General features: G+C 34.7%; 1 protein-coding gene across 11 annotated transcripts in view; it reads right to left on the reverse strand.

Moving 5' to 3' along the window:
* Positions 1 to 14,192, reverse strand: part of LOC128678013 (calponin homology domain-containing protein DDB_G0272472-like) — a 52,271-nt gene extending 38,079 nt beyond the window's left edge. For 10 of the 11 annotated variants that reach the window (XM_053759215.2, XM_053759217.2, XM_053759216.2 and 7 more), the window contains exons 1-2: positions 13,993 to 14,192; positions 422 to 609 (exon numbers count right to left, since the gene is read on the reverse strand). In XM_053759215.2, the coding sequence (XP_053615190.1) occupies positions 422 to 609; positions 13,993 to 14,038 (234 nt within the window). In that variant the 5' untranslated portion in view covers positions 14,039 to 14,192. The remainder of the gene's footprint in view (positions 1 to 421; positions 610 to 13,992) is intronic. The other variant, XM_053759211.2, reaches the window with a different exon arrangement.
* Positions 14,193 to 14,518: the final 326 nt, after the last annotated feature.

The following is a 14,518-nucleotide window of genomic DNA, read 5'->3' on the forward strand; positions in this document are numbered from 1 at the left end:
TTTCCGTTGCCAATCCACTCTAAAAGTCCTCTTCAACATTAAGCTATTGTTATCTCTCTTCGTCGTCTCCGTGAACTATCACATAATTATACCTGACACATGATTTAGCTTCTTTCATCTGATCCATCTACGGCGACCTCTAACACCCAAAATCGCAAAAAGTTTTTATATTACTAATCAGGCAAACAGGTCCATTTGATGATCAGACAAAAAGTCACTGTAGCCTATAAAAGCCTGCAACACCAGTGGTTCACGGGCGCGTTGCCACCCTGAATCCATTCACGCCTTTTGTGAAGAACTCGCATGTTGTAGTCTCTATGGAAAACCATGGCAGAGAACTCACTCCACAACTTCAGAGTAAGTATTTAGAGTTGTTTATGATAGTACACTGTATTGTATGTCCTATCTCTTTCACACTAACCTGTTGCCGTCGATCCTCGTCCCTCGATCGCTGTTCAGCTTGTCTTTTCCGTCTATCTTCATCTCGTTTCTCCCGCTGCGCTTGCGCTGCCGCCGCGTGAGCTCTTAATTCGTCTAATCTTTTCCTTTGTTCGGCTTCGCGTCGTTCGCGAGCTAACCTCGCTCGGTCTATGGCATCTGCTGCTGCTGCTATTGAAACAGAGACATTTATGTTAACCTTTGTAATATTCATAATTTTCAAGTCCGTATTTGAAAGATTTGCTACTCCGGCGAACGAAAGTACTTATCTAAATCAAGTCAAAATTGCTAAGAGTAGAGTTAATATTCCTTTTATGATCACATTATCATAAATTCACATCTATATAAAGCTGCCGATTTAAATCAGTTCCCTACAAATTCATTATGTATTATATGTTGAACAGTCTACAATAAGAATATTTAGAATTATTTGTAATAATACTTGACTTGACCGAGATAAATAATATCAACAAAGAGATAGAAGTGAAACGAGTGCACCGCTTTCAACACAAGCCCTATCAAGTCTTTCTATGATTTCCTCTGGGGCCAAAAGAACTTCGCATCTTAAATGAAGACATAGAAACTTAAAACACAAGATTCACATAGGCCACATGGAATGATGTTGAAGATTCATAGACAAATGTTTAAAGCACATGTATATTTAAAGCAGAGTCTATTACAATAGAATAGATGTCGGTCAGATAAACATCAACATATATTACGTAAAGTACAAAGGAAATGGTAGCCTTTAGGTTTAGACAATGCGAGCTGCTAAATTGCCAGTTGACAGCAATTTCACTGACAAATGATAACGAAATTGTCAAACCTTGAATATGGCATAATCTTTACAACATTAGCAATTCGCACCAGAAGTACGTGTAGATAGTAACTCGGAAATTCACAGAAAACTACAAGCAAAAAAGTTTAACTAAATGATCGTATAACTGTTCGATTGTCAATTTACTTAAATCTTTAAAAATCTAAAATTGTAGACAAATTGATAAAATTTCGGTTTCGTGAGGATCTGGGGCCCGATTCTCACTCAATCGAAATTCACTTGGATCAGTTTTTCTCCAATTTTTTCTGCATTTACAAAAATCGCAACCGTCACAAAATCTCGAGCGAACGCATCGGACGAACATTTCATGTATAAATTTGTCATTGAAAAAAAAAAATTGGACCAAATTGATGAACTTCGATTGCGTGAGAATCGGGCCTCTGGGACTCAGTGCGAGTAACTCGTGTCGAGGTATCTGGAACAAGTCACTGTACTACAGCTACTGGCTGACACTCGCAAAGTCTAAACCATGCATTTGATTAGAACAAGCGCCCATCCAATTGCTAGTGAGATCGTTGCGTACAACGAAACGTTATTACTTTATTAGCCCATGCGCCGTGGAACGATTATCTGTTGGATTCTTCAATTGTTCATTTTATTGTAAAATATAGGTATTAGAATGCTTCAATGATGGTTAGGCAAGACATGATAAACGGTCGTTATGATTGTTTGGAAATTTCTTTCTAAAATTTCAGTGATTACATTCCAATACGTGACAAGTGCTTAGAATTAATGTTGTGTTATGAATTTCAGTAAATAAATATGTTTTATCGTACCTATGTCTACAAAATTAGGTATAAATACCTATTACAGGTATAAGTTTAGTTAGTATAGTTTCAGGTTAAGTATTAGGTATAAGTACCTATTACATCCTTAATATGTTACATTAGCTCAATGACAAAAAACATTGCTATAAGAAGGGCAAACGAACACTTTCACAAATTTTTGATATTAGTATGGAAATATGGTTCACTTATACGTGCATATTATTATGTTTACAAGACAGACGCAAAAAGAGGGGTGTTATAAGTTTAACGTGTCTGTCTGTGTATCTGTCTATGGCATCGTAGCTCCCAAATGGATGAACCAATTTTCGTTTTTTTTTGTCATAGACAATTTTATCCCGAGTATTCTAAGCCATGTTTTATGAAAATCTGTTCAGCGGTTCAAAAGTTGTAGTAAAATGAATATTGAAAGTCGGGGGTTTTTTAATTTGTCTAACAAAGAACAAAACATATGTAAGTTCGGTTTCTAAAGAAACGTCAAGAGAGAGAAAATTTCAAGTCTGTTTTCGCTAAGATCTAGCAGCTTAGGAATGGAACAACAATGGCATTACATTATTTCGACTTTCACTTACATGTTGAAGCCCAATAAACTTTATGTTTTATTACATGTTTACTACCAATAAATGTGGTCTTCTCAAATGGACCAAGCCGAAACAGATTTGATGTTCAATCGTTAGTATGTAGTCTAAAAATATCATATTAACATGACCCTTATGGCGAAAGAAACAGGGCTTCAATAAGATTTTTAAGAGCGTATATAATTTGGTTAGTGCTTTCATTTCTAGCGTACGTTCAGTTTGGTACATAATCAACCACAAGATGCCATGTAATAATGCTCAAAATGTGACAAACGTGACCTCGTGTCTTATGATGAAAAAATATTTTAATATCAGCACATACATATGCATGTATCGATAACACAAGGTGTCTGTTAATCTATACTCCTCCACTACATTACTAAATCAGGATTGTGTTCTAAGGGAGCAACCCAATTCTACGGCAACCCAATTCCTTACAACACGCGACGGGAACACAACTTCACATATAATAATCGATATTAATGAAGGTTCATTTAATAGAGACGTCAAGACGTATGAATAGAAAGGAATGCTAGTGTGACAAATATATAAAGATAATATATTAATTACCTATATTTGCTTTTATGTTACTATAAACTATGTGAGATATTCAATTCGTCGTATTGATCAATAACAACCTGTGTTATTACACAGGTTGTTATTGATCAATATATATGCTTTTGGTCGCAAATGGTTTAAATGATGTTAAAAAACTTAATTGTGCATGAGATGAGAGAAATCTCGAAAAAGAAAGACTTAGTCTCTAAATTGACAAAGATATAAATAGGCAAGGCATGGATTGTAAAGAACACGTGGCAAAATGTTGGCACAAACTCATCAATAAGAACAAGGTGTGAAACACGTAGACTTACAATAAAAAATAAATAAGTAAGTATAAAAACATCGGTATGTCTGAAGCCAAACTGTCTAAGGTAAGGCAAGTGTATCAAATTGGGTAGGTCGTAGATCTGTAGGAAAAAAGAAATCACGGACAGCACACATGTTTTTTGTTTATAATATCTATCGTAATTACGGAGCGTTGAACTGGCAAAAGCAGCACATTGGCATTGCTATAAAACGCAAATTCTATTTATACTTTTTCATATCGAGATCTAGAAAGCAGAAATAGTGAATTGTATAAAAAGTATCAATTATTCTTCCTATTTAGAAGTTTTTGCACAATATCATCAGAACTGTAAATAATAATGATTTAGAATTTGAATTAATAAAAGGCAAAGATGAAACTCGAATTGGGAAAGAAAATTCACAAAAGATGTTTTTATTTAAGATAGTGTTGATTCAGATAAAAATCCTATTAAGACTTCATGACATAGATTTTGTTATTAGATACGTTCGTCGCGGTATCATCAATTATGATTTTGATTAAGATATTATAACGCGAAACAATAAAGTTTTAGAATTGAGCAATAAGAATAAAAGTAATACATTTACAAAATACTTTTTATCGTTGACTTAGGAACATTTTCGATGAGAATCATACAAGAAAACAATAGATTTTCCGATAACGTCTAGTGATTTTAGCGTAGATATTTATCAAATTCCTACAATTCTTGTCTCGAGAGCATTTACAGATACAATAAAAAGTTAAGTCTTCTACACAAAATCTATCGTCTATTAAAATGTTTGCAGGTAAAGGGAAAAGAAATATAGAGAAAGATTTATTTGATATTTTTTTCTGATAATTTCGGAATATCTCCAGATGGATTATTTTCTTTTGTTTTCAAGCTGTTTCATCTATTTCCCAAGAAATTCAATGTCAAAAATATTATCAGTATTTTTCAACGCATATAGTTCCAATATATTTATGGTAAATTGTTTATTAACTTGAGTGAAGATGACGGAATCCAACAATTTTGATAGATTCGTCATGTTGAATAGTGGATCGTTCGAAACAAAATCCCAATGGTGCATCCACTAGGAGGCAAAGTAGACGAACCAGTGAGGTCCAATATTAAATATAATTCTAAATTAATCAAAGTATGCTTAAAAATGCGAAAATTTAAGACCAGACAAAACACCATCTAACAAAATTATTTCAATGACTTTGGAGATTTGCCAAGTGGAGTGGAGAATAATTAGGGATTAAGTAAATGGCTTGAATATTTTAAGCAGGACTTAACAAAGAGTTTCAACTTTATTCGGGATTTTCGAAGAATGATGCGGTACTGGCGGTGCTGTGTAATTCCCTGCAGTGTCAATTGCCCAAAAAATGAATTAATCTTGCATTCAGTAGACAAGACCTGCACATAATAGTCAACAGCACATCAAGTTACCTTGCATGAATCTCAATGGCGCGGTAATAGCGGCGAATTTGCAATCAATTTAGGTAGGTTGATGTGCTGTTGACTATACGTTTGTTTTAAGAATTGTTCTTTACATTGAGATTTAATAAGGCATACAACAAGCACATTTGTGAACTTGACCTGCTAACGACATGTTCCCACCGTTTTCGAGGAACCTTGCAGCTGAATTCCAGGTCATCTCCGAATTAGTGCTGTGCCAAAACTCTACAAGAGACGTGCCAAATTTCCCCAATGTATATCAGAAGCGCGCGAAAAAGTAGATGCTGCTTAGTTTCAACCACAACAACATTGTATGAAACTTCTTGTTTAGGATAGATATTTGTATTCTAACGTCAGTTTTCAGTACTGACGTATTATCACAATAATCCTTAAGTCGCAAAGTTCTTTCTTCCAATAGACTTCGAAGCTACAGCCTCTAAGTGGATAAGGCGGACGCCTATTCCATTGAACCATGGAGCCAGTTAGACAGCAACTGAACCGATAAGACTGAGGCCGTGCGGTCAATGGGACATCAAATTACTCAAATACATTGGAAATCCACCACTATTACCACTATACAGAATTCAATGCCAAGTAAATTTATATAAAATTGACTTGACAGCAAGTACGGAAGGTATTCGATACTGCACCTGACCTTAATAATTTCCGTGTCAGAGCAGCGTATCATTACACAAACAACTTAATTGGATCAAAGTAAACGCTATCTGAGGTGTTATCGAGTGGAATTAAGCTGATACTGACTCAAGTGCAGTAGAAGAGAACTTAAATGATTATAACTATATTAATAATCAAAGTCATAAAAACCCCAATCGCCATTTTTGACAAAGCATAAATGATTGGAAGTGATCTAACTATATCCAAAAAGCCATCATAAATCCTGAATGTTCGAATTGGAGAATTCTGCCGCTGTATAGCGGCGACAAGAATTCAGATCATAAATAGAGATTGGTAAATAAAACCAGTCACCTTGACACTGCTAATGTTAATCGGCTTACAGTCTCGACACCAAGTACAATAACAATATCTAAAGCTAGAATGTTAAGATATGCAATTTAATGGAAGCCGCCTTGCTCACGAATCGAGTGCACAGGCAAATTCATTTTACTGCCTGCTATAATATACATGACATATTGTCATTCGGTATAAATACAATTTTAACTTTAGTAACATACATTAAATTTTTTAAAAATCACAAAAGTAAAAAAATGATTTGAATAAATATAGAAATTAAAACGTCGTTTTAAGAATCTGTTACTTAAACTTAAAATAATGTGATTAATACAAGTTCGGCTTATCTACAGATTTCTCTCAATTTTATAACCACGCTTATGTATTCAGGGAGCACTTCAACTTCAAGGTAACTTCTGTCTGTGGATCAATAAAGTCGTCTCAAAAGAATTCAACACAATTAACAAAGGCAATTTTAATAATAATGATCTACCTAATTTAAATTCGAATTCACTTTTATTTGGATATAATATAAACCTTTTTATCAATTGGTCTGTCTCCCGGTTGCTTCCGCTGCCATTTAGCGTCGGAAGTCATGCGGTGATTTATCAGAAATTGGGCTGGAAGATATTTATTTAGAAACGGAGAAAAGCACAGTCGACTATATTATTATGTATATATGTATGTGGTACTTTAGAGGATTCACGTCAATTATTTTGGAATTTGAATGAGATTCGTGAGAAGATTGACAATGGATGCATAGCATAGAAATATGAAGCATTGTTGACTGACGATATTTGTGTTGTGAAAGCAATCAATGTTGAAAAGGTAATAACAACCGAATAGAGAAATCTTTACAATAACGGCTCAAATATGAACACAAATGCTAAAGTTCCTGACAATTTTTTTTTTAATTTGTATTTATTGCGTAATTCCAAAGGACATATTTAAAACACATTTTCGGACGAAATTTTAAAAAGAGTGATTCAATTTGTAGAAACTGTGTTTTATCGGCAAACATAGAGTATAAATTGCAGGTTGCTGGGCAAATGCTTTTGGCTTGCCACGCCTGTGTTATAATAAAATCTAAGCTGACAAACACCGAATAACTATAAATCCAACCGTGTGGCCATCAGCTGCCGTACTAGGTAGTGAACGGAATAGCAAAGACTGACTTAGCTCATAAGAATTCACTGTTTCTGTTTATTTATGTGCTTGTATTGGCATTGGATTGGTCTATCTGTGGATAACTAGAAGTATTAAAAAACATGAATGACTGTTTGATTAAACTGTTGGCAAAGGTGTCGCCACATCGGAAGTTCTCAAAAAATCTTCGTAGTTACTCTATCGACTTGAACCAAGTAAATGCAGACAAAATCAGATCTATTAATCTTGATGATCATGGAAATCATTACATAAGATACTATTATTAAAAATTAAGTCTGCTAGTTAACGGGATAAAAGGACCAAACAATATATGTGTCACAACTTTACTAGCAATTGCTAGTAAACATATGGATATATGGATAGAAATTGATAAAGATAATATATTAATATTAGTAATTTCTGGCTATTCTGAAGTTGAAAAATTGAAAAATAACAAAACAATTATGTAAATAATTGACTTATTAATGATTAAAACAGCACATTACAAAAAATGACTCCACACTAGGCATATATATTTATACTAATCTATAGTTTTCTGTAATTAAATCTATTATGTAAATTAATTAAAACTATTTGGTGACTAACGAAAACAGTCACATAGAAACTGATTAATATAGATGTCGCACATTAGTCTTAGCAACATTATCATAATAACAAATTGACTCATTTCATGGGGCTACCCCAAAAAAATATTCTGACGGGATAATGACGATTTTCTGGGGTACTATCTGTCTCTAGATACAGATCATATTTATAATGGTTGTTTATTTGAACAGTTTAGACCGAACATTTTAAAAACAACAATAACGACGGAAGCTCTTCGGAAAAAAGGAAAAACTTTTTCAAATTAATATCGCAAAATTTTACAACATTCATTATGCCATTACAGACCTTTTGTCTAAACATAGATGCTATACAATTGGTATCTGCTGGTGGGTGTAATACGGACATATACTTCGTCCGTATTCGCGTGTATATGAGTCACAATGACGTATGGTAACAACTATGACATCAGGATGTATAATGCACACTTAAAGTGCTAAGGTCCGTCAATCATCACTTCTTTGCAAATAACGATTGTCTTAACACATGGTAACGTAGACAGAGAAAGCTATTGACGGCATGTATTCCATTTTGCTCATACAAAAAAGAGATGTGCGTATTTGAAATATATGTGAAAAAAAGAAACAAAGCTGACATTTTTGACAACTTTTGTCACTCATCACGTGCACGGCCTAATCTGCTTTTTCGTATGACATTGGCCAGATTGGACCAAGATCATATGGAAATCTTCAATTTCGTTTGGTTACGCTTGTCCGTCGTCTATATTATTCTCTTGGTCTTTGTCTGGTAATCATTCTATATCTGCCAATCTTTGATTTCAGTGAAGCGATTGTGGATTGATGGCTAAGCGCATGTTGATACTGTACAATTAAACGTCTTAGTCTGAAGACCTGTGTGCGTCTGTAAGGTCTATTCATCAATTACTAGCCACAACCTGATTCCGGTGAAAAATTTGTGCTGAATCCATCTCACTAGCATTATGTTCAACAAATACTCTAGAAGGGATTTTAGGGCTACTAAACTTGACGTTTACGGTTAAGGGTAAAGTACAGATACACAATATCAAATCTTTACCCCTGACAGGGTTATCATAGATAAATAGGGAGATAAAGGTGAGGGATGGTTTGATAAGGGTAACTATTAGTAAAACCTTAAGCTCTCATGCCAAATGTCAACGCCTACGATTAAAACCAGAATACCTCCTATTGTCATTGATACGTGATTGGCCGTTTACCGACACAAAAGTATTGCGATCGTAAAATTTTCAAGTCGACGATAGCATTCAAGACTTTGACAAACGAGAAAAGAGTTGATCTTGACATATTCCGGAAAGGCTGATCAGGGAAAACAATTAATAATGACAAAGGTGTTGTGAATATTTGTAGAATGCTATATAGAGATACATCACACATTTGCATACCTATTGAGCTCCTCTGGTAAAATACACGAGAGCGATAGTGTTGATAACCAATCACAATCTAGTCTAATAAGAGCTGATAACAACAATCGATTACTGTTTGTACTGTTGTATTGAGAGTATGTGTGGACGCGATCGTAAACATTGTTCATTTCTTCGTTAAATTCCTTTTGAAACGCAGAAATGTCTTTCTTACGAATAGTTACTTAGTTTGGTTGTATGTTTGTTACTCAATCACGCAAAAACTATTGCCTACAGGAGCGGAGCCATGGGTCGCAGCTAGTTATATGTATGTTTAGTAATTAGACACAATGGTGAAGAATTGACATTTAGGTACGTAAGACATTATTATTGAAAAAATTTTACTCCCCGTGGGATTCGAATCCACGACCCTGACAACTGTGGTGATTTTATGTCAACACTAAGAACAATTTAATGAAACACGTGATCATAATTTGGCACGTGTTTACGAGGAACGAATGCTGACGTTTAGACCCCCACAGAGGCAAAATAAAAATGGTACATACATATTCGATGTTTGAAACTACTGGAAATCACGTAGGTAGGTACCCATATTTGGTTGATTAGATATGACAAATAATCGATAACCTTATCGATAATTTACAATATGTAGAAACGGTTAACTTAGTCTTTGCACGACAAAAACGACAGTATTCGTGTCGTACCTATGGACAGGTAAGGTCAGTGAACCCTATTTCGAAACTCTATGATTACCATAATCATAAATAGACTCGAAAAGAAGATATCATCTCTTTCAGGTCTATATGTCACTTCACTGATGACTGATGAAGAATTAACCCGATAATTTGCATTAATTTTTTCATAATAATCTAATCAGTCTGTCGACTCGGCTAAATTTGTTAAGACCAATAGGTATGTTGCCAATAGCATTATCTATGGTATAATACGGTAGGTAGGTACTCGTATAGTGTAGGGCACGCAGGGCAGGACAATATTGTGTATTGGTTTGGAGAGAGGTACCTACCACACAGTACACAGAGGTGTTTGAGCTGTAATATTTCTTTACTTCGGCCGACTTGTGACCGGAGGCTATTGATAGACTTCTATGCCAAGGTCAATCAGAGATCCAGGTGGGACGTGCTCCGACAGTGAGATGGATGGGCGATTATTCTCCTCTGATAGATAATTTTCTTTCTCAATCATTAGGTATTATCTTAGTCAAAAATTAGAGTACCTATACTGCTACTTTAAGTCCTTTTTTAAATTCTTACAGGAGTGGTCCACCGCTAAGTATTTTTATCCACGGGAACAAAGTCTCAAGTCACAACTAGTTTTATGAATTTGCACAACACTACACGCACACGACCTTGATGTACAATTAATTCATGATTTGAACTTTAAGTCATTAGTAATAAGGTCATTTCGGAACAACAGCTAAGGAAAATGAACCTTAACTCTTGGACATAAAGCTGAAAAGATTTAGATGTGTAGGTGTTAAGTAGGTATGTTACCTTACGTTGAACCCACAGATACATAAGAGATTTTTCTCAAGAATGCTTCGCTCACATTATCGCCCACGATTAGGAGTAAAGTACCTACCTAGTTGATGAAATCAGGTGTCGATTTTAACAAGGTAAGCAGGTAGGAATGATAGGTAAAGTCAACAGCACATAAAGTTACTCTGCGTGAACCTCTATGGCGCGGTAATAGCGACGTGTTGCTATGAATTTGGGTAGGTTGATGTGCTGTTGAATTATACCTACCTATTTGAAATCTTGCTTGGGCTCACATTTTACTGTTCACGCTGTAGATATGAATATTTCATTATATTTATTCCTCACATCACATTATGAATATTTCAAAATCCTTACATAATAAAAATAAGTCTCCCAGTCGCGTCTGTTTGTATGAATGCGATAAAATCTATCAGATAGATTTTTGTACAGTTTTCAACGACAGTGTGATTTGTGAGGAAGGTTAGGTGTATAATTAATTTTGGTTTTACACGAACGAAGCCGGGACGAGCAGCTAGTTATTACAAATTCCTTCAGCTGTCTTTACTTTAGGTACCTTGAGTTATTAGTACAAAAAAATTAACCACCATCTACTTAATAGGTAGGTATCTATCATTTTGTAAAATTGTTAATTTATCAATAACCAATTTACTATCCATGTTAAAATTAAAAGTCTTCTATATTCATTGGCCTACACAAATTCAAATAGAGTTGGAGTTACTGAATAATTAGTCTTCAGTTTTAATGCCCAGACATAGAGTTCATTGTCCTTTGTGACTTCGAGCGAGTATGGAACTGTGACTTCCCTAGTTAAGTAAAGTACCTACCTACTTTGCACTAATGATTCACAATATACTAAATAAGGCTTTCGAATATAAATTTGTATCAGGTTAGTGTAAGACTATGAGAAGACTAAGTTAATGACTTGTATAAAATTACTGTGGAGATAGGCAGAGACTAAGGATTTCCAATTTTGAAAATTTCTAATTATAATTGGTTTATTAACCAATGTTTTCTAAAATAAAGTTATAATAAAATTGATCACGAATAATATTTTGACTATTGTCAACCAAAACATTCTGGTTTGGTAAAGTCAACTCCTACACAAAATAGCTAGATCATAAATTAGACTCATATGGTTGAGCAACAGCATTTATACCAATTTTCAAGATCAAGTTAAAACTAAATATTTCAAATTCTTAGTTAAGTTTTCAAAGATTTTACATTCTATAACAGAACATCAAAATCTTCTAGTTATCATTACCTAAAGGAATGTAACTATGACATTCCATAAAGTACAATCTATGATCAATATTAAAATCATATGTTCTACTAGCTGCAATCCTACTGACTGGTGATTTTCAATAAAAATATTAGGACTTATCCTATGTGCCAAATACTTAATTGTCAAAATTAGCCTGAAATGAGCCTTAAAATACAGATGATAAGAGGTTAAGCTTAAGCAAACGTTATGTTTGTTAGCACATAAGCAAGGCTGCCACTTATTTGGTTTTCATATATATTTCAAGATCTTACTCATCATGAATCACAACAGTAAAATTTTATTTATCCAGAGGCATGATATGAATGCATGATAATGATACAACATGTTCCAATAAAAGAAATAATCAAACTCTTAAAATGGCGTAACTTTCTTAAAATGTTTAAGATAATTTTGATGACTTTAAGACAATATGCTGTGAAAAAGTACATGTGTGATTTGATGTGATGGTTACTTTTGATTCTGGAATTAATTTCCAATATTTAAGGTCTGAAGAATAGGGGAAAGTGTTGGATAACAGTAAAATTGTTGGATAACAAGTAACAGGTAGTGGATAGGAGAAGCAGGACAGATAAGACCGGTATTTACATACAGGCCTACTCAACAGTGGGCAGAAAAGAGGCTAAAAATTATTATGATATTTAAGAGGAAGCAATTGCGACATTACACTGATAAAACACTGTTTAATTCACTAGTGTGTATGCATCTACTTTGTCATGTGGGATGTCTTCAAGTGACTTGATTCAAATCTGACTAGTTAGCAATGATACACTCGAAAAGACGACTTGATAAAACTTCCTACACTATGCAACGGTGATTTTGACTTGCTGTTATTAATTTTTTTAAATAGCTATAACATGTCCCACTACTGGGCAAAAGCCTCCCCTCTCTATTTCCACATGTCCCTTTCTATGGTCTTCTCCATCCAATGTCTGTCTGTTAGTCCTAGGCCTACCTTACTTTCTGTACCCATCAGTTGGAATCCAGGTTGTAAGAATGTGGGCCCATTATTAAATACATAATCTAAATTTAGGAGACATATACTTGGAAATGGATACGATAGTGGAGCCTTGGCTGCATTAGATTGTGATTGTGGAGGGGAAAGAAGTAGCTGGTACTGGGTAACCAGATTTATAGACAAAAATTCCTACTTAGTTTTATATGTGTCTGTAATTACAATTGTGGAAGCGGTAGTGGTTAAGACGCCCGCCTGTGGATCGAAAGATCCCAGGTTTGAATCCTACTACTGCCACATGAGTTTGTATACCAATCTGACTCATGTATAGTAGTTTTCATCGACCACCACTTGCTTCCGGCGAAGGAAAACATCGTGAGGAAACCTGCACACTGGTTGATTATTATTAACTTGTGTGTGAAATGGAGAAAGCAATGGTAAACCACTCCATTAATAATGCCAAGAAAGTTGTGTGTGTTTCATTCCACATAATGACCACGACCCTCAGCCATGAGGAATATGACTATGAAGAAGTAATTACAAAGTGTAGGTAAGTTTTATACCAAAATCAAATTCAGAAAATATGTACCACAACTAGGTACCAGATCATGCAAGATTTGTAAAGGCTTTTGATACAACATTTTGTATTGTTCAGACTGTCACATATGTTTTATTTCTCTAAATCATACCAAATTCCACAACAGAATACCTGCATTACACACATGGAAAATTTGATACTGGCAATGATAAGATAACAATGTAGAAAGTGCAGCTAAATATTATGACATCATTGTAGACCATTTGTGTCCAAGGAATAGGTGGCTGATACGACAAAACCACGTCCCAGAAAGAGAATTGGTCGTGAAATTGCAAAAGAAAGGCAAAAAAATCAACAGACATAACGGTGCAACAGCAAAATTCCGTCATCTGGTGACAATATACGTACTCTATTATACCGATGGCGCATTCCAATGTACGGTCAACTATTTAGCTAATTTTAGAACATACCACGACGGCAAAAAAGTATCCAAATGTAGATGAAAAACAAAACATTGTGCATCGGGTAAATATCGCCACGGACATTCTCGAAAGCGGTGCACGAAACCACGACGTGGGGCCACGACGCGTTAGGGTTAGGCAATTTTCGATCACATTTTTTAACACTAAATGGCACGTTTCAACTATAATTACACATTATACCTTTGCTTTCAGCGGTTTCAATAATATCTTTCACGTCATCAACCATCTTGCTGGATGACAGTCACTCACTAATCACTTTTTATTCGAACATTTTTCGAAAACTCATACTTGATTCACTATTTTCAGACAGCCAGCTAGCGATCTATACGACGACACTTCGTTCCGTTCACTGCCAATGACGTACGGACGGTTGGTGAGCCGAGATGGCGATCGCGGGCGTAGGTATGCGATCAACCTTCGATTCGATTGTTGCACGATTAACAACTAAAATATTGATATTTTGAAATATTCAACAAAAATTAATTATTGATATCCTTGAAAACTGTACATGAATCAACTTATTAATTTGATTTTGTCATAAATTATGTAACAAACTAGGCATACAGCTGTGTTTCTGATATCATGAAATTAAAAAGTAAACAATACTCTTGACTTTTGTAAGGTATCCATCAATGGATTTCCATGGAGTGAACATTTGAAATACAAACTTGAACAGCAATGTATTCTATACGTATGTAGCGACATC

This window comes from Plodia interpunctella, chromosome 19, assembly GCF_027563975.2.
Source record: "Plodia interpunctella isolate USDA-ARS_2022_Savannah chromosome 19, ilPloInte3.2, whole genome shotgun sequence".
NCBI lineage: Eukaryota > Metazoa > Arthropoda > Insecta > Lepidoptera > Pyralidae > Plodia > Plodia interpunctella.